Source organism: Drosophila arizonae, chromosome X (genome assembly GCF_054131065.1).
Source record: "Drosophila arizonae isolate 15081-1271.41 chromosome X, UAZ_ARI_1.0, whole genome shotgun sequence".
Taxonomy (NCBI): Eukaryota; Metazoa; Arthropoda; class Insecta; order Diptera; family Drosophilidae; genus Drosophila; species Drosophila arizonae.
The window spans coordinates 20,811,363-20,838,316 of record NC_142927.1 but is presented as its reverse complement, the minus strand read 5'-3'; the positions used below and the strand labels follow the sequence as shown (position 1 = coordinate 20,838,316).

At 37.7% G+C, this 26,954-nt stretch overlaps 1 protein-coding gene across 2 annotated transcripts in view; it reads right to left on the bottom strand.

Moving 5' to 3' along the window:
- The window catches only part of RhoU (ras homolog family member U), a 77,495-nt gene that overhangs the window by 3,433 nt on the left and 47,108 nt on the right, over positions 1-26,954 (bottom strand). For both annotated transcript variants that reach the window (XM_089475502.1, XM_018015314.2), the window contains 2 exons: positions 9,036-9,174; positions 8,538-8,675 (listed from right to left, as the gene is read on the bottom strand). In XM_089475502.1, the coding sequence (XP_089331628.1) occupies positions 8,538-8,675; positions 9,036-9,174 (277 nt within the window). The remainder of the gene's footprint in view (positions 1-8,537; positions 8,676-9,035; positions 9,175-26,954) is intronic.

Sequence of the window (26,954 nt, the reverse complement as noted above, 5' to 3'; positions counted from 1 at the left end):
TTGATAGCAGTTTTAATCGATTTTATTAAAAAGCTATCGATTGTTTCAAATCAATTCAAACTGACTTTTAAAAAATTTCATTAAAATGAGGCGAACATATATTAAAACAAGTATTGATAGAAAATTAGTAAGAAATATATCTAGAAGGGTGCGGCTGATCTCAAAGATTCGATGACTCATAGTTAATAGCATTGAAATGAATTCAAATTGACTTCAACTGAGCTTCCATTCAAAAGACAAACACATATGTATACGTATATTAAAGCCAGTGTTAGCAGAAAATAAATAAGATATAATTCTAGAAAGAAGTCTCAGAGATGTTCCTGATAAAGTGGTGCCTATCTCAAGTGATATGAATCGATAACTTAAGATCATAGCTCGCAAATAACCTTTAACCGTTTTCTTCTTTGTGCTCTGTTTACAGAATCACACTCACTCCCTCTCACTCTGAGCAGGACTCTTTGATTTTGATTCGTCTCCGTTTTCTGTTGAGAGCCTTAGGCTGAACTATTCGTGTGACGCTCTTTTCACGAACATCCTTTAGGCAACGATATGATTGACGATCGCATAATGAGACTTAGTATGTGAGCTTCTTCATATTCGCATATACATGTACACACACACACACGCACACAATGCTAAAACAACTCGTGTAAGCATACCAATACATACACAAAATACTTTTTGACTCATTTAAGTCTATGAAATGGTTGGGAAAAAACCTAAGTAACCACAATAACCATGAGCAACCTCATAGGGTTGCCAGATGGGTCCGTTTAATATGGACAGACCTGTGTAGTAACTGCTAATTCAAAATCAATAAAACTGTAATTTTGTATAGATGATAGATCAGGAATATGTATAAAGGATCTGCCGCTCTATCTTCTCGAATTTCTCCGATGCAATTTTACAATTTGCTTATCCAACATTTTAAATGCGCCTTGAGGGATGTTTTCTTTGATTTAGTAAAAATAATCAAAAATAGGGAATCAATTTACTTTGAATACGAAGAGAACACCTTTTGCTTTGACTTTACAATTTAATAAAAAATCGATTTTTATCGATTCACTCCATTTCAGGTCTTAATCCTGGCAGAAGATTTTCCATTTCAAGAAGCCGCAATTAGTGTTTGTCAAGTCTTTTGGTTTGTTTGTTTGTCACTCAAAGTCAAAGTGAGCAACGGTAATTTAATTACGCTTTATACATGAGAGCGCCGATTGCATACTACTTAAATGCCGTCTGTCCGCTGAATGTAGATTTTTCAGGTGCATTTATTTTTGATTGATTTTCAGCTGGAATTTAATTTAAAATGCTTCTTAATACATGACTTGCCGCAAATTTTCGGCATCGCATGCTTCTCAGCGTAAAATTTAAACACACACACACACATACATACATATTTATATATATTGACTAATCCGCCCTTTGACCCAGACACCCAGACACCCAGACACTAGCCCATTGAGAGCGAACTATGCCAGGCATTCACCTAAGCCATTGTGCTGCACTTAACTTTGAACAGACCTGATGCCAAAACCTCCGGCTAACAAATTCAGACCGCATCCCAGACATCGCAACGAAGAATGCTGATAAACTATTGAAGACCCCAAAATGCTTTTAGCCCTTGCACACACACACGCACACACACAAGCACACTCATACGCACACACGCATGTAATGTCAAACGGTATGCAATGCATGACATTTTCAAAAGTATTTCTTAAATTACTTAACAGCCGAGCTGACGAATCATTTTCGAAATGCAGAACATTAAATTCTTTTGTAGAAATAAACGACGATTCAGGTAATAGATATATGAAAATTTACCCAAAATTTAATTAGAATATTTCCACATGAATATACATGAATATACCACATGATATTATACTTATTAAAAAAAAAAAAATGAGAAAATTTTAAGAAAGGTTAAAAAAAAAATAAATAAAAATTAAAAATAAATATACAAATTTACAAAAAAAAAAAAAAAAAATTATATATAGAAAAATCATAAAAAATATACAATTTATAAAAGAAACGAAAATTATTTAAAAATACATATTTTATATAAACGCAAATCAAATGAGAAAGCTCTATTCAAGACTGCTCGACCTCTTCGAGGAGCTGATATTCTCATCTTCGTAGGCATGTATATACACACATACACACAGACGCATAAGCCGCCGCTCTGCTAACTGCGCAGCTGACGCAAAGCCTCGCTCTGCCTGTTACATATACTTCAATAAAACTAGCATATCATCCCTTTGGATGCAGGGTATAGAATCTATAGAAGTTTACGAATATAATAGAAAAATATACATATATATATTATATTATATTTATACATATATACATCATCCCCTTCCACCCACTGTAAGCCCAGTTTCAATTAGGTGCCGCAAAGCAAACGCCACATCAAATCAATCAAAAGCACTTAAAAAATGCAAATTACAATTGAATTGATGTAAAACATTCTCCGACTCGTGCGGCCACAACAGCAGGAGTGAGTGTGCGCAAGTTGTGAGCATGTTTTTGGCCAATGCTCTGCTTCTTCTACTACTACTTTTACTGTTTTTGTGTGTGTGTGTGAGTATGATTCAGCAATGCAGCTATGTAGCTGCGGTTGCTGCAACTACAATCCACAATTGTGTAGCATGTTGCAAGTTATTTGTTTGACACCAGAAATGCTGTCGGAAATTGAAATGCGTGCAACTTGAATGCGTTTTCCATGTGAGTCGAAAATCAGCATGGCCCTTGGCCAGTCGGCGCAATATGTGTCCGGCTATAACTGCATCGAGTGCAGAGATGCCACCTAAAAGTATGCAACATATTTAGCAGGTCGCCAGCATCTTTTTAATTGCTTTCACTGCATGTGCGGGTGATCTGTGTGTGTGTGTGTGTGTGTGTGTGTGTGTGTGTGTGTGTATGTGCGCTCTGCTTGCACTTGCAACAATTATGATGAGCCTGTGGCAAGTGGAATTAGCAGCGCACGGTAGCCATGCCCACATCCCACTGCTGCTCTGTGTCGCCAGAGCTCTCTCTGTGTGTGTGTGTGTGTGTGGGTGTGTATTTGTGTGTGCTCAACATGAATGCAGTTCATTCATATTTTAAGCGCGTGCAATATGATTTCAATTGCTGCCCTCAACCAGAGACGAGAGCGAGCGAGAGAGAGAGCGAGATAGAGAGAGAGATTCGAGTGAGTTTTAGCTTGTTTCTCATGCGCCGTCGAGCATATCTGACCTCACGTCTTTGCCTAAGCTAGGATCCCAAGCCACACAGCCATTGTGTGCGCGTGTGTGTGTGTGTGTGTGTGGACCCTATCTAAAAGTTAATCATGACTGCCTTTCAATGCAGCTGCTGCCGCTGCCGCTGCCGCTGCCGCTGCTGTTGCCACTGCTGATGTTTACGCTGCGTAAATAAAGTTGCTGCTACCAGTTTTTAATCAGCAGGTCGCCGAAGGTCGCCCACATGGCTCATGTAAAATAAATTGTGCTCTTCAGGCGCATAAATTTCATGAATGCATTTGCAAAGATGCCAGCCACAACGAACGACAGCCCAGCTCCAGTTCAGGCACCAGGCACCAGGCCCCAGCTCCCAGCTCCCAGCTACCAGCTCCAATCCTCGCACACAGTCCCAGTCGAGCTGACGCTAAGCTTCAGCATCAGGATGAGGCATTGTTTGTTAAGCTAAAGAAAAAGCGCACTCCTATGCCCTACTACAGCTGCTTGCCACCATGCGTGTCTATTGTAATCGCCGTATACCCTGTAATCCTATAGCCATAATCAATCGATTGCTGGCATGCCAAACTATTTATTGTGTTTAACATCATCAAGCTTTTGAGCTCTTCTTCTCCACAATTCCTAGCAAGCTTACGCTGCAGTCTAGCAACACGTCTCTTCTCTGGCCGACTACAGGGTATTTATCGCTGAACAATACAGCATAAAAGAATCATGGCCAAACGGTTTTCTTTGCGAACGCCTTTGACTGCTCGGACGGACTTGGAGCTTGACTGAAAGCGCTCCGCATTGCTATCTCCTCCAGCTGGCAGCCAACAATTGCTCTCGCACTCGACCTTTGCCAGGTGGGCGGGTGGCGGAGGTGTAGCAGTGGGGGTGTGGTAGCTGCAAGCACATGTGCAGCTCGAATGCCACTTGATCGAAAATCGGATGAATTTTTATGCTTGTTTCGCATCACCTTTGGCCATGTCTTAAGCTAAGCACTGGCAGTTGGCGTACTTACATATACCCTGTAAATTATATATGTATGTCGGCCATATAATTTCGATTTGTTGGCATTTGTGCTGTTGCATACTTTCGGGCGCATAATTTAGAGCTTTTTTATGCCTCGGCTCCGCTGGCTTATTAATCGATTATCGATTTCGGCATGCACATAAAAGCGAAATACGACCAAATAAAAGTTGACTTCACGCATTTAACAGCGCGTCGAACAAAAGCGCCACCCAGCGGCCAAATGGCGCATAACAAAGGAAGACAAAGCGTTGTTAGCGGTAGCAGTTAAAGACGTATGTGTGTGTGGGTGTGTATATGCGTGTGTGTGGTGGTGTGTGTGTGTGTGTGTGTGTAGCCATGTCATTGTGTGTGAAATCGTTTCTTGTCGACGCTGCCTATTGAAAGCTAGCCAAGCGCTTGGCTGGCTTATTGAAACCTAATTGAGTCAGTCGCTGTCATTCACTCATTCGCACAGTTTATCAATGGCGCAATAAAAAGCTGAGAAATTGGTACAGCTCTCAATTAGCTTTCGGTTTTGCACACCGACACCAAATGGATGACGACGACGACGACGACGACGACGACGCCGACGTGCGGAGCAGACGCTCCAATGGGGACTCATCTGGCAATTGGCAGAGGAATAAGTGAAAATGTTTTCAGCATTTTGAGACGGACCTGTCAAAATGATAGAGATATACATACATATCTATATATATGGATAGTATATTTAGTATATACATATATGAATATGAGTTTGTCTCTTCATCCCTGTCCCATTCGAAAAACTATATTATTAGCTTCCAAAAGTATTTTCTTTCGATATTCAGTGTCCTAGTAGGAGTGCTTCTGCCCGACTAGCGAATACCCGGAATACCGTATGCAGCTACTGCTTGTAGTATTCCAGCTTATTCCGCTGAATACGTACAAGTATCGAAGATCTTGGAGATTCGAGCTCTAAAGATGAACGAGATATACTTTTATAGCTCGATTTTGATGAGGTTTATCATCGATAACATTTAAATTGCAATAGTTATCGATTTTTCTTTACAAAATCGCGATTTATAAGTGCTACACACGTACCCACAACAAACTATCAAGCCTCTAGTTCTCATAAATTCTGAGAGCGACGCGTTTAAACGTTTAAACGGTCGTACCGACAGTTAGACTGACAGTGCTATATCCACTCAGCTCATCGCCCTGATCAAGAATATATCTACTGTGGGGGTGTGCCACGCCTACGTCTGCCTGTTACATATATTTCCTTAAACTATTAACCAAAATTCATGTACTGATTCTGCACTATAAAATAAAGATTAAAACACAAATAAAACTCATTTTGAGTGTGCTCAGAGCTGTTTGAATTAGTTATAAATCGAAAAATCAAAGAAACTGGATCAATGATCGCTCGAAACTCCATTCTCTCAAAGAAAAATCAGATAAATAGCTGATTAGATCTACTCAATCAACTTCAACCACATTCGATAGTTCTTAAGTAAATCATCTCCAGATGCTATCCATCGCCACCCCATGTGGAGCAGGGTATCTTTTCGTCATTCACTGTCGACACTCGGAGCACTGCTACGCATTATACTTAATTCTAGTAGCTGCAGTTAATTAAACTAATGAGTTTTGATGGATGATGCTGGCTGCCTCGGCTGCAGCTCGGTGACAAGTTGACAACGCTCCACATTCACATTCACATCCAAAGCCAAATCCATATCTGTATCCGTATCTCTCTGGCCTTCTAGTAGGTTGGCATTTGATAATTAGTTGAACTATGCACAAAAGTTAGATATATGGAATGCAACTGGATGCGAAAGCCCTTTGCAAATATGCAAATCACACCGATACACATGCACATGTATGCATGTATGTGCACACACACACACATATATATAGATTATGCAAACTTTCGTGCACTCTTGCTGCTCGAATTAGAATCCCGTCATGAATTTGCGAGTGTGTTTGCGTAGCGTGAGTGCGCGTATTCGGCAAATGGCAAATGGCGAATGGCGAATGGCGCACACGGCGAATGCGTAATAAGTGAAGAATCAACATGGAAACAAAAGTGGCGCATCATCAAGTGCCACGCCGCCTTGAAGTATGCGGCAACAGCATTTCGGATTTCGGATTAATCAAACCATCAAAAACCCATTCTGCTCAAAGTGCTCCTCATGTATTCAAATTAGAATTTTCCCTTCTGGGCATCTAATTCCCAAAATTAAAATATGATTTGATCAGCAAACTGTTTTCCACCCACTTATCTCCAGGTGCGCACATAAAAATACATTTTTATGCTCGTTCACAACGTGAACTGAGTTTACTGGCTTTAAGCAATGTACGTCCGTTTGTCAATCTGTCATTCCGTCCGCCCGTCAAACCCTACTTCATACTGCCCTGCTTTTGTCATTCACTATCGACTTATTCGATAAGCCGATAAATGATCTCGATAATAGAACCAAGTTTGATGGACAAATGATTCCACAATAATAATATCTGACTACATTAAGCTCAATCGCTATCATGGTACCCTGAACCCATTTTCAATGGGAAATCAGGGTATGATGGTTTTGTTTAATGTATGTAACAGGCAGAAGGAGGCGTGGCAGACGCCATAAGGTATATATATATATACATATTCTTGATCAGGACGACGAACTGAGTCGATTTAGTCCTGTCCACCCGTCCGTCTGTCCGTACGTTTGAACACGTCGATCTCTGAAACTATAAGAGCTAGAAACTTGAAATTTGTTTTTCTAGGTACGTGTATATTACGCGCATATCAAAATTATCTCAACAAATCGATAACTACTCCCATTGCTTTGATAACGATTAACAACCCTATCGAACATTATTTATTAAATTATATCTCCAACATCTTTAGAGCTAGAGTCACCAAATTGAAATTGTTTATTCATATGTATTTTATAGAATTTAGATTTTTGTTATATTTGTTATATGCGTGTCTGTGTGTGTGTATTTCTTGCGTAAGCAAAAAGACGCTGAGTATTACTGAAATATCGGTTTCTCGAAGTGTTCAGGGCCTTTCGTAATCGAGCAGTCTCGACTAGAGCTTTCTTACATGTTTTCATATACAAGAATCACTTAAAGCTCAGCTGAGTCTCGCCTTAAAGCCTCAAGTCTCGCTCTTGATCCACGTCTGACGGCTGAGCCTGTCTCTTTGGCATCAGAGAAGCATTGCGGCACAAAATAAATGCACGCTCATGCAAAATTTATTAGAGTCCGACGTCAAGTGGCTGCCTTCAGTGGCGCATTGGCTCTGCCGCAACATGAGTGTGCCCGTGTCTGTGCCTGTGTGTGTGTGTGTGTGTTAGTGTGGTGCACAACATAATTCAATCACTTGCAAGTGCAAGTGCCTACGAGTTGAGGCCTCGAATGCCAGAAAAGATGGCGGCCACAAAAGGCAAAGGCGCTTGCCATTTTGATATGATCCCAAATGCGATTCGCTTGGCTCATCATCAAGTTGATGTTGTTGCTGTTGTTGTTGTTGTTGCTCTTGCGGTTGTTGCTGCTGTTGCTATTGCTGCTGCTGCTGTTCTGAATAACCGCAAATTTCAATTTTCCGTTCATTAAAATTCGTGAATAGCACACATGCACAGCTCAATACACACACGCGCCCCACCACATAACACACACTCGCACACACACACACACACACACACACACACACACACATGCACTCATATGGCATGCGAGCGCGCAAATGCGGAAGCAGTGAAAGTCAAATGAAGCTGCCTTCCTGCGCCTGGCTTGTGCATGGCTAGAGCTGGGCTGCGGGTGGAGTGGAGTGGGGTGTGTGTGTGTGTGTGTGTGTGTGTGGGCGTAGAGGAGTGGCTCTGGCTGTGGCTCTGCCTGCAGGCAGTTGAACATCATTTTCGCCTACTTCCGTCAGCTGAGTCTGAGGCCCACAGTCGAATGCCGAGCACGCCGCATCCTTCACACGGAAACTCAGTAAAGATTTCCCAAATTGGTTTTCAACAAAATGAAAAATTCATATACGCGGCAGCAGCGCAGTCAGCGAGAAGGCAGCAGAGAGAAGGAAAATAAAAAAATAAAAGAGCGAAGAAAAACCCCAGCCGAAGGTCGTGTTTGGGTTGAAGGTATTTCTTGTTGGTGCGTGTGTGTGTGTGTGTGCGTGTGCGTGTGTGTATGTGTGTACATTGGAAAAATGCCGTTAAGTAAACCTGTTGAAAAGCGCAGTCCACAGGCTGCCAAGGCAAGGTAAGGCATAGGCATTCAGCCCCAGTCAGGCAATCAATATTTTCACAATTTTCACGGGTCTCAACTTACCGTTATAAATATCTGATGCCGTCGGCACATGCTCCGGATTGAATCGGTTCTCCAGATATGACAAGATCAAATTGGTTTTGCCAACAGCCCCATCGCCAACCAGCACGCATTTGACTGACGGCTGTGTGCCACGTTTAGCTAGACATGGAGATGGAGAGAGTGAGAGAGAAAAGGAGAGAGAATGAGCATAAGATTATTTGCTTGCAAATTGCAATTAATTAAAAACAAAGTGCAACAGCCAACAGAGAGCGAGAGAGAGGGAGAGAGGGAGACAGACTAACAACATCTAAACAGATAAAAAAGTCGAGCAACAAAATGATGGCAATTTGAAAAGTTTGCATCACTTTGCACTTGCTGCATTGTTGCTATTGTTGTTGTTGTTGTTGTTGTTGCTGTTGCTCGGCCATTGTTTCGATTTAATGCATTGGCCGTCGTCTTCCTTCCCCCGCCCTTCCCCTTTCCAATCACCCACCATTCAACATTGCCACACCTCCTTACCTTTGTGCTCGCCATTCGCAGCCGCTGCCGCTGCCAGCGCAACGCTCGGACTTTCCGTTGTCTTCTTCGATTTGCGTTTCCGCAATAAAAACTTTGCACCTTTGCCGCTGTCCGCACTCGTATCGCTCAGCGATTGTTGCTGCAATGAGAGAAAACAAATTTCGCATTTTATTGAATGAGGCAGCTCTGCAGGGGATAAACTCGATAAACAGATAATGCAAGAGGCCCAACTAAACCAATCACTGGGCCAACGCCTTGCAGCTGCAGAACAAAGCAAAGCAGCGCAAACAGCAGATTGATGAGCGCTGCTCCAGAGTTGGCATTCAGTGCGGCGCCTCTTTGGCCCCCTACTTTAGCCTTATCTTCTCTATACACACATATTTCATACAAGTACCTAGACTTTGGATAGACGAAAGTGACACCTGAAAGGATTCTACTGGCAAAAGATCTAGTACGTACGATTCAAGTTACCTGGACTGGCCCACTAAGACTTTAAGATTTTGAGCAAAATGCGCTATAGAGCCATAGGCAATAAGTAGCATTAAAAAGAAAAAAACATCTTATCATCAAAGAAAAAAAAGTGAAGTAGAAACCATCATGATAATGAGCTACTACTCTCTATTAAGCTACAGAAAAACCTGGTTGGAAAAGAATTATAATAACTGTACTATAAAAGTAGGACATAGACGTAGCATGGACAACCCTGAATAATAGAAGAATTATAATTATAATAACTTTACTATAAAAGTAAGACATAGACGTAGCATGGAAAACCCTGAATAATATATTAGTTTGAATAATTTATTATTTAAGTCGATAATTCGATATTTCTAAATTGCAAGGGGATCAGTTTTTTTTTCGATTTATACAGAAATTCCAGCTATCGAGATTATTGAGAACAAATTTTATTCAAGTGGATAAATTTTTTTCTCGATTAACCGTAATTATCGATTTAGCGGGATACAAATTATCGAGACTCGACTGTATAAAAATAATACAAAAATCGCAATATTTTTTAATATTTCTATATACATATAAATATTAAAGTCTATTATTATTATTGGTATTTGAGTTTGTATTCGTATTATCCTTATTGTATTATATTATTATATTCGATATAATTTTGCTATGAAAAAAGTGTGACCACAGCTCAATTAGAGTGTATATAAGGGCTGTGGGATAAATCCTAGTAGTCCAAGATAAGAGCCAGCTAAAGAAAGGGTAGTTTTTCTAGTCTGTAAGCAGATATCGAGTCTGACCTGACTGACTGACTGATAAAGCAATCTCTCCTATCTCAGCCATATTAATTAATTTGTATAATCATTTAATATAATAATAAGATGATTATTATTATTGTTTCTATATTTATTATTATTTTAGTTGTATATAGTAAACAAATTTTGTTTCCATAAAATATTTCCTACTTTCGTACTTCATCTTCACTCAATCGATTAAGCTTTAAAGTCTTTTCCTCTTGTTCTTCTTTGTCATCATCAAAAATTGCATACATTCTATGAGAGCTGAGTTAATTATCAAATTGCGTACAGATCTGCGCTGGTGTTGGCCGACGCTAATTCAATTCCGTTTTGAAGCGTGCCAAATGGCAATGCGGCTGAGAAACAAGCGGAAACAAGCGCACGAGACTGTCAATTAAATAATAAAAGCCATCAGATTGAAACGTTTTCTGCACATGTATGGGTGTGTACGTGTATCTTTATATGTATGTGTGTGTGTGTGTGTGTGTGCTTTTCTGTCTTTGGGTGTGAACTAATTCCAAGCGCAACACTTTGCGCCGCTCGGGCTAATTTAATATGCACATATAAATTAGTCAAGACAGACGACGGACGACAGACGGCAACAGCCGCAAGGCAATGCAATCTTGACGACAATAGCAACAAGTACCACAACAACATCAACAGCAACAACAACAACGGCTATTAGAGACGAGAGCATGGTGAAACAATTGACGCATTGCGTATACGACAGCGACACCGACAGTCGTCAGTCGTCAGTCGTCAGTTCACATAGAACTCGTACTAAAACCTAACTCCTCAGACAAAATTGCTAAACTTTTGTATCATCTGGATTGCTAATTGGTTTAGCAGCAACAGAAGCAGCAGCAACAGAAGCAACAACAGCAACAACAACAAACCCTCAAAACAGCAGCTGAAAAGCCAAATTAATTAAAATTCTGATTACAACTTAAAAAATTCGCTTTGTTCGCTGGCAATTTGGAAAATGTCGAGAGCGCGTGCATATTTAAAAAACACTTAATAAAACTAGCGAGTTTTGTGAAATTACAAAATTAACAGCTGCTAGCTGATTAACAATTGCAGCCCATTTAAATAATTGAAATCAAATTGTGGATGAACGAAAAAAAAAAAAAAAAAAAAGGAGCTAAAAAAATTCTATTGCAACTTTATTCAATTAAATTTGATTTAATTAAATTTAGTCGCTTCATTGGTATCCAGATGATTTTAATTCGAGTGCCACAAATAGATCAAAAAATGTTTTTAAAAAAGGGCGAAAAAAAAAACAGGCAAAAGCAAGTGAGAGCGTTGCAGTCGGACATTACTGACTGCCGTATACTCATTCACGGCCGAAACGCTGCCAGTTCCATACTCGATTAGCCACGCCCCCAATTCGTATATATGTATATATTATACAGCAAAGTAGTCTCTAGATCTAGCTTCCATAGCATCGAAATTGTTTGCATTCATACAGATAAACCAACGAATGTGCGACACAAAACCAATATACCCATTTCTCTTTTGTGAATTAGTATTAAGTGAAAAAAGTAAAATAATTGAAATATTTATTTGAAAAAAATCCAGGTTTTTTTCACCTTTTATACAAATAGTAACTTTGTCAGCCGCAAAAGTAAAGCATTTACGGAATTTGTTAATCAAATACCTGTTCGCGCAGCATAAAAGGTTAAGTACAGTTAAGTAGCTGCATTTATTTTTGAAAGCGAGAGCTCTACGAATCTATTTTTAGCATAGCGTAGGCAACGTCGGATGTTGGATATCTCGGCTGTCGGATGCTTAGCATTTAATTACGTTCAAGTTTGACTAAATTATATCCAAGCTCATTTCCGCATCGCTTGAAAGTTAGTTAAAAGATAAATATTTCCTCACTGTTAGCAAAGTTAAAGCCGCATGGATTTTGTTTCCCACAAATATCAAAAGCAAAATCAAAATAAATTTCAACTTTAATCAAATTCAAACATACTTTAATTGTTTGCCAGACACAACTCTTTACTCTTATTGTATTTTATGAATATTTTAGAAAAACACTCTACCAACTTGAGGTGAGGCATGCTTCGAAGCATTCAGCTGCTGTTGTTTTTGGGTATGGAAGGATTCATAAAAGGATTCAGTTTACAATCTGAAAATTTTACATGAGCGAGGGGCAATTCAATTGTTCAATATGCAAAATATATAAAAGTAAAAATTTGCTTGTATATTCTGGCAAAAAGCATTAGAGCAAGCCGTATATTACGTTTCGTGTTTATTATTTTCTTAGAGTATACATAGATGATATACATAAATATAAAAATATATTTATTGTATATGTCTATTGAACATATTATCATAGGACTTACATATATGTTTATAATTTAGTAATGTTAAATATTTTATGAATATTATGTACATATGCAAGCTATATATGTTATATATGTAGAAATGTATGTATGCTCGGTATGTATTACACCACGTACGTACGTAGGTATGCGCTAGTATGCATATGAGTATCTATGTATGTATGCATGTATGTATATATGTACATGTATGTATATATGTATGTACAGAACTAAATGTTGAGGAGGATATAAAAAGAGAATATCGTAATTCATATTTTACATATTACTATTATTATTATTGTATATATGAATGAGGTGGATTATATGGTGGATTATATATATAAAAGAGCATATTTGTATTTTTTCTTTTTTATAAACGTTATATTATATTTATTATTTTTATTATTATATTATATTATATTTATTATTATTATATTATATTATATTTATTATTATTATATCAATCAATAAAAATGCATATAGAATAAACATAATATATAATTTAAATTTTAAATCTGTGAAAATTTTAAGTACATATATTACCTAATGGAAACCATCTCAACTCCTTCAAACAACATCCAAAAACCAAATGTTAACCCTAAATGAGCCCACGATATATGTCTATGTGCTAATATTTAATTAGAAAAGGGCTCACTCATTAGCCTTTGCTACTAAACACAGTGCATTGTAATTTTAGTAGCTTTCATCACATGCCCTAACTTGAGTTCAAATACTAAATTAAAGCTGTTTTCTGCTGCAGTTCAGCTTCTCAGATTATTTGGTTGTTGCTTTGCATTTGCTTGTTGAAATGCAGACGTTTAGCTACAATGTCTTGAACTGAAATTAATTGCACATATTGTTCGGATAATTAATGGTAAACGAATGCCAATGATTAAACGAAAATCTCAAATCAGTCATTTGACGATTGGCAATTACAACAAGAGTTCGGTGTGCCGCCGATGGTCGGTGGTCAGGCATTGACGTTGGCATTCACAGCATTCACAGCAGCCAACCTCAACTGTCTACCCCGTCAGCCCGCCAGCCCGCCAGCCCGCCGCCTAGGCAGCCACGTAGCCGTCGTGTATGCTCGTTTCCTGCTGTAAATACTCTCGTTACTACACAAGTATTTACAGCGCTATCTAAATCAATATCTAAATTGCTGTGCGTCTGCGAGTCTTATTTTGGGTGGCATCCCCCGCCGTCATTCACCATTCGCCATTCACCATTCGCCATTCGACCATCCGTGCCAGGGTCCCGCTTACCGCTTCCTGCCCCGTTGAAAGGTTGCTGCCGCTCACTCGCTTCAAAGTTGACGGCATTTTCCGCTTGTTAGGCGATAATATCACAAGCCACTGCGAACGAAATGGCTAAGAAAGTTGGCCCTTACGTGAACAGAAGTGGCCGTTAAGCTTTAAGATGTCCCACCAGATATACCAAAAATATATATGTATCTATATATATATTTACACACGTCTATTGAAAAATTTAAGATTACAAAATGATTTGGCGAGTGGAGTTCGAGTGAAATTTGTTAAATTAACCCAAGTTGATGGCTGTACAAATATCACAGAGCACTGATAATATACTATGCATGTGTATATGTGAGCTGTCTGCCTAATAAGATAATTGAGCCAAATTAATGAGGCCGTCAGTCTATGTATGTCCATGTGTCCATTGGCATGAGAAACCCGAGGCTGCAGGCTATAAATTAAATGCTCCTCCTGCTGCTAGCTTCTTCGTATTTCACTGTCATACAGGCTGTCATTTACACTTCAACTTAACTGGAATTATTTGCCAATGTCTTGAGGCCTGAATTATATGTTTTCTTATTTTCATTTTCATTTTCATTTTCCTCTTCATTTTCATATTCATTCATTTACAATCAAAAGGCATCCAAATTTGAGTTATTCTCGTAATTATTTACCATCAAAGCGCACAGACTTCATTCATTAACAGTTTCTAGATTGAAATAATAGAGAGGGAGGGAGAGAGAGTTGATGTCTATATCCTTTACATTCATAAAAAGTTTCAATTAAAAGTTTCGAAATCAAATACTGTTGCTTAAATGGCTTAATAAAAAACGTGAAATTATCGCTGATTGAGCTGTATTGATGAACAGTTGTTTAAAAGCCTTTTTAGCCATATTTTAGAATGTTATTCTATTTTTTTTTTTTACATTGTGCGGCAGTCAATTTAGTTTCATTTCAAGTGGAATAAAACAGAATCCAATTGCAAAATAAATAATAAAGTCCACAAACAGGTAATAAAAAGAGTCAGAAAGGGAGTTTTTACTGTCGGGCAGAAGGACAGATGAGCAGGCAAACAGGTGACAGACGAACGAACGGAGAGCCAGATGGACATTTCACTCACATTGCAAACAGTTTTTATGAAAAGTATAGAATGTGTCAAGAATATAAAGAGTATCGAAAGTATCAAGAGTATATAAACCATCGAGAGTATAAAAAGTGTAGAAAATATCAAGGGTATAAAGATTATCGATAGTATCAGAAGTACAAATATTATAGACAGTATAGAGATTAAGAAGGTATAAAGAGTATCAGAAGTATAGAAAGTATCAAGAGTATAATGAGTATCGAGAGTATATATAAAGAGGCTCAATAGTATAGAAAGTATCGAAAGTATGTAAAGTATCTAGAGTATAAAGAGTATAGAGAAAGCAAAATAGAAATTAACGACAGTATCAAGGGAATCAAAAGTGTCGATAGTATAATGAGTATAAAGAGTACCGACAGTATAGAATGTATAAAACACATTAACTTGATTATTCCAAAACTATTTTTAATATTTCATAAAAAAAAAAACGAGATTTTTTGCATAACAATGTCTATAACTTCTCGTTAATCTTCTGCAATAAAATAATAATAATACAGCTTAGTCTCGATATTTTGTGCCCCGTTAAATCAAAAATCGCTATAGATCGAAAAAAAAAAAAAAAAAATTCTATCCTCTTGAAAAAAATAATCGCTCTCCATAACTTGAATTTCTGTGTAAAACTGATCCCCTTACCATTTAGAATTATCAGGACTCGACAATAAGTCAAGAATTCCATATTTAATGTTTAAAAGGCGCCAGCCAAGGGGAATTTAGCTCCCATCGACTTTGTATAGGAAAAACTTCACAGTTCTGAGTTCTTTAAATTTAACAGGAATATTTCGTGTAGTTTGATTAAGTTTTATTGATTTCAAAGGTATTTGAAGCTAGAAACAGAAGCTAAATGCATAAGCTTCAATAGCTGAAATCAACACTGAGACGAGCAGCTTCCAATTCGATTTATTTTCAATGATTTTTGGCAGCTTTTCACATTTTAGCAACATAAAAATTGACCTGAAAATAGAGCAAAGCTTTATATATACGTTATAGCAGCAATGCGACTGTGTCCAGGTATGGGTGTGTGTATGTGTGTGTGTATGTATTGTATATTTTTTTGTGGTTTTCAAGTAAAGTTTTTCTGTTTGGGTCACGTTGCTAAACAATGCCAATTAGAAGGCTTAGGTTTCGACAAATTCTGTTATTTAACAGGCTGTAATGATATTTACTGATACCTCAATATTGGACATGTTGTTGCAGTTGCTGTTGCTGCAGCAGTTGCAGTTGCAGTTGCGTGTTTTGCAACATTGTCGGCAACCTCGTTCGCAACAACAGAAATGAAACAAAATTGTAGTCTATTAAATGGCATGCCACTTATTGCATCACAGAGTTTGCACTAAGTAGTGCAGTGAAAGGCGGCGCGAAGTGGGAAGTGGGGAGCGTGTGGCAAGGAGACCGCAACAGTAAATAGTTGCGGCCAGCAACGACAATAAATGTTGGACAAAAACAACAAACTATAAAAAAGAAAATATATATATACATATATACATTCAAATGTATATATGTATATGCTATATAGACCACAAAATGAGTTTCCTTTTGGCACATGGCAGCCAAAGCCAGGCAAACTGACGTATGGACAGGTGAGCAGCTGGACAGCTGGAGGGGAGTGCCAATGATGGCTGGCATCGGCTGAAATATTATTGCCGACTAATGTTATTATTGCACAAGAGTCGACTTTAGCTAACCCTGCCATGTGAAAGCTGAAATTGTTTCATAAGCAAAGCTGAAAAACATTGCCAAAGCCACAGCACACCGCACACCGCACACAGCCACATGACAAATACCCACACATGCACACCAACACACATATACATATATATAGATATATCATTCTCTCTGACATATAAAACAAATATGTGTACATACGTATTTTTGCTGTGCTCGATAATAATTTGTGTATTCCTAGCTGCTATTGTTATTGTGGTCAAGTGCGCCACACACACACACACACACACACACACACAACAGAAGCAGCAGCACAAGTTGTTTGCATATATGCTGACAGCGAAATACCCTATAATTTTCACTAGGGAATCGGCCAAGTCAGCAGGAGTAGGTCTCTGATATAACTAGAAAAAATCGTCTGATTGGCGTGATATAAGGATAGTTATGTTTTAGATTAAGAGGGCTAAGTGAAATATTTTTATAAACTACAGTTTATAACCAGATAAAACGGAAAATGAGGAATCAAATAAGAAGCAGCAGGAGGCGTAGCAGAACCCCTAAATTTTATACATTCCTGATCAGCACAACGAGCAAAGTCCATTTAACTCAGTTCTTCCCTTCTTTCATCTATTCATCCCTTCATTAACGCTTCGATCTCGACACTCATAAGAACTAGAAACCTGCACTTTCTTTACTAGGTCCATAAAGCTCTACAAAACACTTGTACAAAACAAATTGCTTCGATGACCCCCTGATACGCCCCCTGATACGCCCACAACTGCCTCTGCTCCTCCACCTCCTGCACGTCCTCCCCGTTCTCATTATTTAACAATCGTATAAAAACCATTCGTAAGCACAATAGCGTGCACATTTAGCGAATGCATCTGCTCATTGCTCTGTCGACCATTTTCATGTAAACATGTTGCGACAGGTGGCAGCTGACAGGTGAGACGCATAATATACAGCATTATCAGCACGATTTGCTGCAAGCAAAATATTCATATAGTTTGATTTGGGATTGCACAATAATATCCAAATGCATTTATTATTTTATCAAAATACGACACACAGTTGTTGTTTTTATTCCATTGCAAACTATAAATATTAATCAAATATTTTCACAAGTTTTCATCCTTTTCCACTGACCGCAAAAACGATTATCATAAATATTATAATTATTATGCCATTTGCTTACGGTTGAAATGTCAATTTAGTTCACACACCTAATTAGTTATTGTCGCTCTCACTCTATCCATTGGCTCCCTCTCTCTCCCTTCTCTCTCTCCCTCTTTCTCTCTATCTAGCTGTCAAGCCATCTGCACATTTCCTGTGTGCTCATTCAATTTCGACATTAATTTTTCCATCACCTACTGAACGACGGCTGTGTCAACTGAAAATGGCTTTTGAAAATGAACAAATTGAAAAACAGGGAATAAATGCATCAGACTGTTGCTATGCAAAAGCATAGAACGACTTAGATATACCCTGTCTTGAGAACCATTTATATTTCACAGACAATTTTCGTTCAGTTTTTGTATAATTTAAATCAAACATAACATTTAGATAATAATAATCAGTTTAATAACTTTAGTCTTTTTATATCTTTTACTAATTATGTACATAAATTATAGAAGAAAGCAGAAGAAAGAGCGGATACCAGTTCGTCTGGTTTAGCAACTAATTGGGCTAGATCCTTGACATATATTTTCGTGAGCAGCATACTTCATATACTTTCATTATATCGCATCGGATGATTTGGTCTTGGAAACATATAATTTTTTATAAATTTTTATCATTAGAGCAACTGTTATAGATATCGCTTATGATTTTCTAAATTACATCACAATTTTAGGCAAGTATTCTTATAGCTATATTATCTAAATTAGATATATTAAATATAATATATATATACATATTTTTTCATTTTATAAATGTTAAAACTTTTGAGTTAGGGTATTTCACAGTCGTCTACTGCCTAGCCTAACATATTATTTTCATTTTTTTTATTTGCTAAAACTTGGTCACATTTCTCTAGTGTTCGTTTCACAAATTTTGACCCATTTTTTTTTTTTTTCAGAAATTCTCTATGCGCTTCTCTGTCTGTCTGTGTGGGTGATTCACGCACACACACCCCGCACACATATATACATTTGTATGTACGTCTCTTAAGTATGATTTACATGCCAAACTTTTAATGGCGAAAATTCGTGCACAAAGGAACAAAAAAAAAAGTGTCTCAGTGGGGTTTTAGCCATGAAGGTGTTTTAACAGTTGCCAGAAGTGGGCTGTAGCTGCATTTAAATGTATGTGTATGTGAGCATGTATATACAGCTGCGAAAAATAAAATAGCACCACTTGCAAACGCAAAGTTTAAGAAGTTCTCCTAGGTGCATTTATCAATGTATTGATCTACTTTTTTCTTGTATATAAGCAGAAAATAATTAATAATCGCAACAAGCCAGAATTATCCCAAAAATATTAATCGTTTTTATATAATTCAAAAAATTCTCAAAAAAGTCGTAAAAATGCCGAAAAAAATAATAGCACCACTAACCCTTTTCGAGTGAAAATCTGTATTTTTCGCAGATTTGAATATCTTCAAAAGCACTTATTGATTAGATTTGTTGTTTATATATCTATTTTGATTAAAAAATTTTCAGAATTTGTGAAAATTTGCAAAAAAAAAATGGGTCGTGAAAAGCATTACCCCACCGAACAACCCAATCTCATCAAAAAGTTGATTTTAACTCGAAATTCTCACAGGAAAGTTGGTCATTTGATGGGTTGTTCAAATCAAATGATCCACAATGCATTAATACATAAAAAAAATTGATGAAAAGCGCGGATTGCGTTGAGTTCTGACGCAAAATCATGTCACTCGTCTCATTTACGAGAGTAAAAGGATCCTTTTAAGCCGGCTACTCAACTGAAAAAGGACCTAAACATATCAGCAATGGACCAAACAGTACGGAAATATTTAAGACATCTCGATTTGAACACTTTCCGTTCAAGAAAAGTACCATATTTAAATATAAAACACATTTCCAAACGGATGGCGTTTGCAAGGGAAACACAAAAATTGGTCTACGCAGGAATGGAGAAACATACTTTTGAATAATGAAAGTAAGATGCTAATTTTTAGTGGAAAAGGATCGCGGTCCTACGTGAGACATCCACAGAACTTAGAATTCGGTCCTAGATATACAAAAAAAACCCTTAAACATAGCGGATCAAGTGTATTAGTATGAGACTGCTTTTTTGCAAACGCCATCCGTTTGGAAATGTGTTTTATATTCAAATATGGTACTTTTCTTGAACGGAAAGTGTTCAAATCGAGATGTCTTAAATATTTCCGTACTGTTTGGTCCATTGCTGATATGTTTAGGTCCTTTTTCAGTTGAGTAGCCGGCTTAAAAGGATCCTTTTACTCTCGTAAATGAGACGAGTGACATGATTTTGGGTCAGAACTCAACGAAATCCGCGCTTTTCATTAATTTTTTTATGGATTAATGCATTGTGAATCATTTTATTTGAACAACCCATCAAATGACCAACTTTCCTGTGAAAATTTTGAGCCGAAATCAACTTTTTGATGAGATTGGGTTGTTCGGTGGTGTAATGCTCTTCACGACCCATTTTTTTGAAAATTTTCACAAATTCTGAAAATTTTTTAATCAAAATAGATATATAACCAACAAATCTCATCAATTAGTGCTTTTGAAGATATTCAAATCTGCGAAAAATATAGATTTTCACTCGAAAAGGGTTAGTGGTGCTATTATTTTTTTCGGCATTTTTACGACTTTTTTGAGAATTTTTTGAATTATATAAAAACGATTAATATTTTTGGGATAATTCTGGCTTGTTGCGATTATTAATTGTTTTCTGCTTACATACAAGAAAAAAGTAGATCAATATATTGATAAATGCACCTAGGAGAACTTCTTAAACTTTGCGTTTGCAAGTGGTGCTATTTTATTTTTCGCAACTGTATGTACATACATATATATCTTTAAAATCAGTTGAATTTCATAGTTTCCGAAATAGGTAACCAGAAATGGAAACTTCGGGAGCTTTTCTGCACATTTGACATTGAGAAATGTCGAACCAAAAATTGCGAAAACTACGTTCGTCGTAGGAGCTGATAGCTTGAGCAGTAAAACGTTTCGAAAATTATTTATATATAAATTTAATTGTGCTCTAAATGGAAATTCGCTTTGATATGCCTATAAAGTTCTGTGAATAGTTTCGCCACTCGCCTGTTATTCGCTCTCCCTGACTCCTTTTCTCACTCTCCCCTTTTCAATCTCTCTCTCTCCTTTTCAGTTTTTCAGTGTTTCCTTTTCAATCTCTCCCTCTATTCCTCTATCTCTCACTCTCTCTCTCTCTCTATCGATCTATCTATCTCTTGTCTGTCTCTGTCTATTAGTCTCGCTGTCACTCCCTTTCTCTGTCTCCTTCTCTCTTTATCTCTCTCCGTCTCTTTGTATACCTATCTCTCTTATGTCTCTTTCTCTCTTTGTCTTTCTGTCTCTCTATCTCTATTTGCTTCACTGTCTGTCCATCTCTTTCTTTCTTTGTATCCATATCTCTCTCCATCTCTTTGAATATTTATCTCTCTTTCACTCTGCCTCTCCCTATCGCTCCCTTGACCATTTACTCATCTCTGTACATTTGTCTCTCGGCCTCTCTCTGTCCATCTACCTTTCTCTCGCTCTCTCGCTCCCTTGGCTCAAATTTAGTGCGGCACACTTTATATAAAAATTCCTCATTCACGACATAAATATAAATTTTCAAAGTTAATTACGATTTTCAGTTGGGGCTGGAAATATTGTGCACTTTGATGCAATCTATTTTCACTTTGATTTGTCGCCGTTTCAACTTTTCTTATTTTAAATAGTTTTGAAATTAAACATGAAAAGGAAGTTATTACGCCTGTCGTCACTCTGCGCCCGATGTGTTCTGACAAAGTCTGCGCTGGTTTTATTACTTTTTGATTTATGGCGTGCTTTTCTTGCTCTTAGAAAACTGAAAAGCAATGAGTTTTTTTTTTTTTTTTTTAATTTTTTCCAAGTGTTTGCATTGGTCGTGGCAATAGTTTATACATAAACACACTTACATAACAACAACAGCCACAACAACAACAACCCATTCATCTAACAATTATTTTAGTCAGCTTTCGTTTCGAGCTTACGAAAAAGTTTTGCACCCAGCAAAAAGAGGGAAGAAATAAAAAACCGCCAAGTATTTTAATGGCCACCACCTCGGGGCACGCGCTGTGGGCAAAGGGCTGAGCGAGTGGGCGTGTGGGCATGTGGGCGAGTGGGCGTGCCTCCTTGACTTGAACGAAATTATTAAAAAGTTGCACATTTACGAGCAGCCAACTGGACGGCGACTTAAAGTTGCAGAAGGACTCGAGTATTGTTTGACACTGCCTGGCAGCCCGTCAATGGCTTATTTAGTTTAAGACCTACTGCGCACGCACACACACAGATACACTGACACACACACAGAGAGAAAGTTTGTTACGCAAAAAGTTAATGCCAAAAACTTCAACTTACTTTGACTTTCGTTATATACGCGCGGCAACGGAAAATATTTTTTAGCCGCTTGGAAACGTTTCCGACGAGTTTTTTATTTTTTTATTTTAAATTTAATTTCAGCAAGCAGAGCCAGAGAGATCAATGGCAAAAGAGAAAACACAAGCACGAGCTGCTCGACTATCAGATATCCTTTCAAGGCTTTTGTTAAAGGTGTGCTCTAGGCAAAGTATTTTAAGACTTGAATATGATTGCAGATTTATGTTTATCAAACGGGAAAAGAGCACGGCTCGACTAAGAGATATCTTAAGTTTATAAATAAAGTTCGGTTTCGAGACTTTTAATGAAGGTATTCTTAAGAACTTAAACATGAAGAGTCTAGAGAGTAAAAGAACAGAAAAACGACTATGATACATCTAATCTGTCATTACTCATATCAATATCTAAATTCGAAGTAATATTTAAAATAACATTGATGTAGAATAAGCTAGACAGAAATCAATATATAGATCTTCAGGTAATGCTTCATAATGACTCCTAAATACCTTTCCTGTTGCTTAACACCCAGGGTATCAAAGGTAGAGCTGTCCTCGCTTTAGTCAACTTTTTCTTTTCATTTTGCTTATACTATTTTCATTTTAAATTTTCCAGCACATAAAGCGTTTATTGATGTATTGACAAACCGTTTCATAAGTAAATCAGCTATTAATATAAGATTTGATCTCCTGGAAATTCTTGTACTGAGTTCCAGCAGTATGATACTCATATTCGTGAGTCTGTAGAGTCCATCCAGGTTTCCTCTTTTTTAAGCTGCTGCTCGGCCTGGTAGTCCACGTATTTGTCTAGTTGATTCCAATAAGAATGTCACGAAATAATTAAAAGTCACTCGATGTACGATAAGCTCGTCGGATATTGATTGGCACAAGAGACAGACACCACAGACTGTTCGATATACAAATCAAATGCGATTGTTGTCGGGTTCGGGTTGTTTACTTGTTTGTTTGTTTGTTTGTTTGTTTGTCGCTGTGCTTTTCTGCTGAATGCATACAATACGAGAATGAATTGCATGCGCGAGGTATTGGGACACGCAACACGTAGCTGCAGCTGCCTTGCCACAATAACAAAGCCATCTGATATCTGTCGCCGAGCTGTTGTGCGTTAGCTATGTGACTATTACGACAATTGCATTATATATCGGGCCGATGCTGTTGCCAGCCCTCACTAAGACCCAGCAACAATGTCAGCGACGCCCACGCACAGCCACACACCGGCCATTGGCAACAATGAAAGGTTCTGCTGATTGTTCCTGTTACTGTTGTTGTTGTTGTTGTTGTTTTTATGGCATGTTGTTCTCCTACCTTACTTTTTTTTTTCTTTTTGCAGCTATCAGTTGATTGGGCTCATGCAAAGCCACTGATCAACAAAAGGCCAACAAAATAAACAATGCGCCAGCGACAGTAAGCAAAGCAGAGTGTATGTTTGTCAATATATGCAACAGGGTTACTCAAAAAAACAGAGATTGCAGAAAAAATACCTTAAATGCAATAATGAAATTTTGTAGCTTGCAGGCGCAAAAAAAAAAAAAAAAAAAAAAAAAAAAAAAAATTAAAAAAAAAAAACACTCTGAGTTATGAATGTGTTATAAGAGCAGAATATGTATAAAAAATTTTATAGTTTAAAAATTCTCAAAGTAAAACCAATATTGAAACACCCTAATGTGCATATGTCTGTCGATATTGGAATATATACGCATCAAATACATATACATACATTTATACATCTGAGCAGGCGTCAAAGCGTCAGACTGTGAAAAACAGAACTATTGCAGTATACCGAATACCAACTGGAGTTGCCAGGCTAGTAGATACCCTGGCTTTGTATAGAAACAACATTATAATCTTAAATAAATACATTTCTGCTACCGCATCTACATACATATTTGTATAACATATGAGAGGTCTCAAATTCTTAATCTTTAATTTTTTAAAATTATTTTTATTTTTATTTTTATTTTTAGATTGAGTCAAGATCAAAGCCAATATACCCAACATAGCACATTTTTCATGAGTTCAGAGTCTAAAAAAGATGGCAATTAAATCGGACTATGTCGCATGCAATTGGAGCACAGAAATAAATAGTTCTTTATTTATTTATTTCTTTTTTTTCACACAATAAACAACAAATGCAATAAGTAAAGCAAACAAAAATATTAATTTTCAGCACAAAAAGTGAGCGGCTGAAGAGATCAAGAGAAACCGTTTGTCGCTTTGTTTCGATTATCGACTGGATGAAGTGAGGTGGATCACAGTAAAGCCTCTTATATAAATTACTACACACACTATATACATTTATATGTGTATTGTATAAGCTTTCAGCGACTTTTTACTCTGAGCTTTCACTTTGCCAGCTTGTATGAAGAGGATTTAGCTTTTTTATGGCATACTTTTGGGCGAAATTAAAACAAAACGAATGAAGATGAAACAAACTGGGCAATGAGAGTACAGGGGAAAGGGGAAAGATAGAGATAGAGATAGAGATAGAGATAGAGATAGAGATAGAGATAGAGATAGAGATAGAGATAGAAATAGAGATAGAGATAGAGATAGAGATAGAGATAGAGATAGAGATAGAGATAGAGATAGAGATAGAGATAGAGATAGAGATAGAGATAGAGATAGAGATAGAGATAGAGATAGAGATAGAGATAGAGATAGAGATAGAGATAGAGATAGAGATAGAGATAGAGATAGAGATAGAGATAGAGATAGAGATAGAGATAGAGATAGAGATAGAGATAGAGATAGAGATAGAGATAGAGATAGAGATAGAGATAGAGATAGAGATAGAGATAGAGATAGAGATAGAGATAGAGATAGAGATAGAGATAGAGATAGAGATAGAGATAGAGATAGAGATAGAGATAGAGATAGAGATAGAGATAGAGATAGAGATAGAGATAGGGATAGACTGCGAGAGAGAGAGAGAGAAAGAGAAAGAGGACGAAAGAACGATAGAGTGCTAAAGACAGATATAAGGAAAAAATTAAAGAGACAGATTACAAAAACGGAGAAAGGTATAGACAGAGAAAAAAAGGGAATGAGAGAGGAAAGAGTTTTCCCTTCAATAGTGAGAGTAAGAGACCTAGAGAGAGACGGAATGAGAGAAAGAGAGATAGGTGGATGGGGGCGTAGAGAGAGAAAAGTGGAAAATTATGAAGACAAAAAAGAAGATATATGATATGATAAGGAAAGAATAGAGAATAGAGAATGAGACCGAAAAAGAGCGCAGAAAAGAATAATAAATACGAAAAGAAAAAGATAAAAATAATCAAGAATGCTGAAGAAGTTAATAAAGAAAAATGTTATGGATGTTATTGGAGAGAAGAATGGACAGAAGGAATAAGAGGTAAATAGAAACAAAGAAAGAGAATAAATATAGTATGTGAATATATATAAATACTATATATGTATACATGTTTATAGCAAGACTTCTAAAAAATCGATTGAATATAGGCATCAGCAGAAGAGGCCAAAATTTGCGCAATTAGAGACGGAACCGTGTGATAAAATATCTATCAAGTTCGAATTCGAATCGGTTAGCAGCTGTACAACAACTCCATGTTGTAGCTGGCAGGAAACTTTTGCAATCTAAATACGTTTCAATTCGAGTCAAATTGATTTACTGTGAGCCTTTAAGCGGCTTTCGTGGATGCCAACTGCGAGTGGCAAATCAACATTGCAAAATGGCAGATTAACTATTCACTGATTACTAACTGACAGCACAACATGCTGCCACTGCTGGCAGTGCTGGCAGTGCTGCCTAGTATGTATGTATGTATAGCAGAGTCGTTGTCGCCGTCACAGTCTGATCTCTCGGCCCGGTTGAGCCGTCATAATTAAAAATTCAGCAAATTACACATGCAACAGCGACAGTGAGCCTCATTGTGAATGGCTCACCCCTGCCCAAGCTCTACGTCTAACCACCCATCCACCCAACCGTCCAACCATCCAACCATCCATCCATCTAGTTGCATCGTCAGCGCCGTCGACATCCTTCAAAACTCCGTCCGGCAGGCAGGCGGGCGGCTTTTGGCTTTGACTGCTCTCGACTGGCATGGATGATGACGCTGCTGATGACGACGACCCCAATTTCGCACTTAACGCCACAGTCAACCGCATCAAGCTACTTGCGGCCAAAATAACTGTGGGACATTCCGGTTTTGCCTTAATTTTTTAAATCTTTAGATAAGCCGTGCTTAAGCCGAAAAACTATCTATAATTGTGTAGTAAAATGTTAAAGTGAATTGTATCTGCAGTTATGCAACTTCCTTCAGCTGTTGGCCCCACTGTGCACAATTTGTAAACATTTTTAATGGCCATAAAGTTAATTAAACTTACATTTAGGCATCGTTAATTCTGTGACTGCTTTGATATGCAATTTCTACAATTTCCGTCAATTAATTTCAAGCTCTGACCGCTCCGAATGGGCCGACTTTCGGGTCGTTAGCTGAAACCAGGCGGCATCACGGCTCACAGTAGCCAAGCTAAAATAACAAAAATCCAAAACTCAAAAACTTTGACAACGTTGACAACTTTGCCAACGATGACACCTCAAACAGCAGTTAACTGGCCCCCGTCCGACAGCCCCTCTCCGGCTCAAGCTGTGCGACTCCAGTGACAGTTAAAGCATTCGCTCAGCTCAAGAAGTCTGCAGTCTGAATTTGAGTGCTGAGCGCACTTT